Source organism: Otolemur garnettii, unplaced genomic scaffold (genome assembly GCF_000181295.1).
Source record: "Otolemur garnettii isolate 467f Iridium unplaced genomic scaffold, OtoGar3 scaffold00002, whole genome shotgun sequence".
NCBI lineage: Eukaryota > Metazoa > Chordata > Mammalia > Primates > Galagidae > Otolemur > Otolemur garnettii.
The window spans coordinates 5,942,564-5,945,019 of record NW_003852397.1 but is presented as its reverse complement, the minus strand read 5'-3'; the positions used below and the strand labels follow the sequence as shown (position 1 = coordinate 5,945,019).

The following is a 2,456-nucleotide window of genomic DNA, read 5'->3' as shown; positions in this document are numbered from 1 at the left end:
TAACCACTGTGCCACCAGCGCCAAGCCATGTAGATGAGCAGTTTTATTGCTGAGGGAGCTAAAATGTGATCCAAACATATGTGAGACTGCGGCTACATAATTGCATACAATTCTACTCTTTTCCCTTTCTCTTGCAACATCTCTGGCCTCTTTGAGGTTTATACTGCCCTGATGTATCCCCAACCCTCCCTCCTGGTTACTGTCACTTACCAATTTCACAGTATTTCCTCTCATTCACAGAAGACTTAGCTCCTGCTTCATCTCAGCTCTCACCATGGACCTTGACAATTTCAGCATCCAAGGGTTGAGCCACACACCTGTAGGTTCTCTGGCTTCAGGCTTCTCATCTCTGGTCTAGAGATTATGGAAATAAATGGAGAAGACTCTACAGAGTTTTATTAGTAACAGGCGGGCTTTTTGTTTGGTGGAGAGCTTTTTTATCATGCTAAGAAAGTGTCTTTCCAGTCTTTATTAACTAAAACTTTTTTAAAAAACAAAGGTAATTAAATTGAATTGTATTAAATGCCTTTTGGCATAGGATGTAAAAATATTCCACGGTTAGTGATGATCCCTGGTTAGGACCACTGTTGATGCAATGAATTATGTTAATGGAAATCTAATGTCTAAACATCTTTGAGTTCATGCGATAATAGTTCCTACCTAGTCCTAGGGAGAGCAATTATTAAGCCTTATGTTTTTCAAATTCCTCAAAAGTTCCTTTTCTTCTCTCTGCCTCTGTCCCGGCCCTCCCTTCCTATCCCTGTGGCAGGCTCCTCCATTGAGAATATGCCTTCTTGGCCCTCACGGCTCTGGCAAAACTATATGTGGAAGACAGTTAGCAGAGAAGCTGGAGATCTTTCACATTCAGTTTGAAGAAGCTCTTCAGGAGAAATTAATGCTCAAAACTGAAAAGAGAATTGGACCTGAATTAGACGAAGAGTCTGAGGAAGAACTCGAAGCGAAGCAAGAACTCGAAGAGCTTGCAATTCAGACCAATGTCAACATTGAGGAAGAAAACCCCAAAAAGCCGGTAGTAGTATGAATCTGTCTCTAGAAAGCTGCACCTTACTGGTATGACTTTGCAGAATTAGAATACAGTAGTGCATGTATAAAACTTTATAAAGTTTCTATGAAGAAAAAAAAATAACCCATAAACATCATTTAAAGAGTCATCCTCCTCATATGTTAAATATAGATCTTCCTGGTCATCTAGAATATAAAATACCAAGTTTTACATAACTCCAATAAAAATCAACAGAGCTTTCCTGAGAAGATGGCCTGTCATATAGCGTTTATTGGGGACTATGTTATTTGATGTGCCCAAGCTAGACAATAAGGTTTTCCACCACCGTGTTTGCTATTTTCTATCCAATATCATAAAAATCTTCTCCAGCTCCAATGGAGATCTCAAAATATTAATTTCTAATGATATCTTACCAGAAAGATTTTATGTATCTTTTAGATGGCTTCTGCCCAGAGTTGTAAAATAAAGTTCTTAATTCCAGTTCACACTTTAACTGAGACAGCTAGACCATTTTATTCTCAAATGATCTCTGTAAGACGGGCCCAGGTGTGAGCAGGGTTAGAAACACATGGTGTCCTAACAGGTAATGGGACAATCTCCTCAAACATATTCTTTAAATATTTTTCACTTATATTTAGTAATGTCAGTAGAAAACAATATTCTATTAATTCAAAATGTGCACAAATCCAGGAGTTTTTATTTAACAGGTCTGGATTTTAAAATACAGCGAATATTGTCTGCTTGTCTATAGTTTGTGTTTGGCTTTCTTTTGCCAATCATTGGACTTCTCAGAAGGCATATCAAGGGATTTTATTTCTAGATAATAAATTTAATCCTGGTAAGCAGCAGTTTGCCAGACCTTACTTATTCAGTTTCAGAATTTTAAAATACAAAAGTACTCAAACAAAAATAGTTTCATGCTGATTAAGAACTGTTGTTGTTTACTAACAAACCTAGGTGAGCCTTCTTTAGAGAAGGTTGACCTGAGTTAACAATCACATTGCTTTCTATTTGTTATTATCGGGCTGGAAACCCCTGATAGGTTGCGTTTCAGCTGGCTGCTTGGCTGGCCCATCCCCTAATCAGGATCTAGGTTGGAGAGATTATACTGTATAATTGTAAGAAAGACAACAGGCCTACTTAGGAGGCTGCAGCAGGAGGATTGCTTGAGCCCAGGAATTTGAGGATGCTATGGGCTAGGCTGATGCCACAGCACTCCAGCATAGGCAACAAAGCAAGACTCTGTCTCAAAAAAAAAGATAGATAACAAAAATCAGTTAAGCCACGTAAGTGTGTGAGATAAATTGAACAAAGTTTTAGTAAAAAGTAATAAAATAAGATCCTGAGGCCAATTATCTTACCTCTAGTAACTCCCCTTAGCTATAGTAAATGGTATTTACTATTTATAACCATATTAAATATTGGCTAAAGA

The 2,456-nt window shown here is 37.8% G+C and overlaps 1 protein-coding gene across 1 annotated transcript in view; it reads left to right on the top strand.

Annotated features, from left to right (window-relative positions):
* The window catches only part of AK9 (adenylate kinase 9), a 137,262-nt gene that overhangs the window by 92,378 nt on the left and 42,428 nt on the right, over window positions 1-2,456 (top strand). The window contains exon 23 of the mRNA XM_023512441.1: window positions 770-1,030. Within this exon, the coding sequence (XP_023368209.1) occupies window positions 770-1,030 (261 nt within the window). The remainder of the gene's footprint in view (window positions 1-769; window positions 1,031-2,456) is intronic.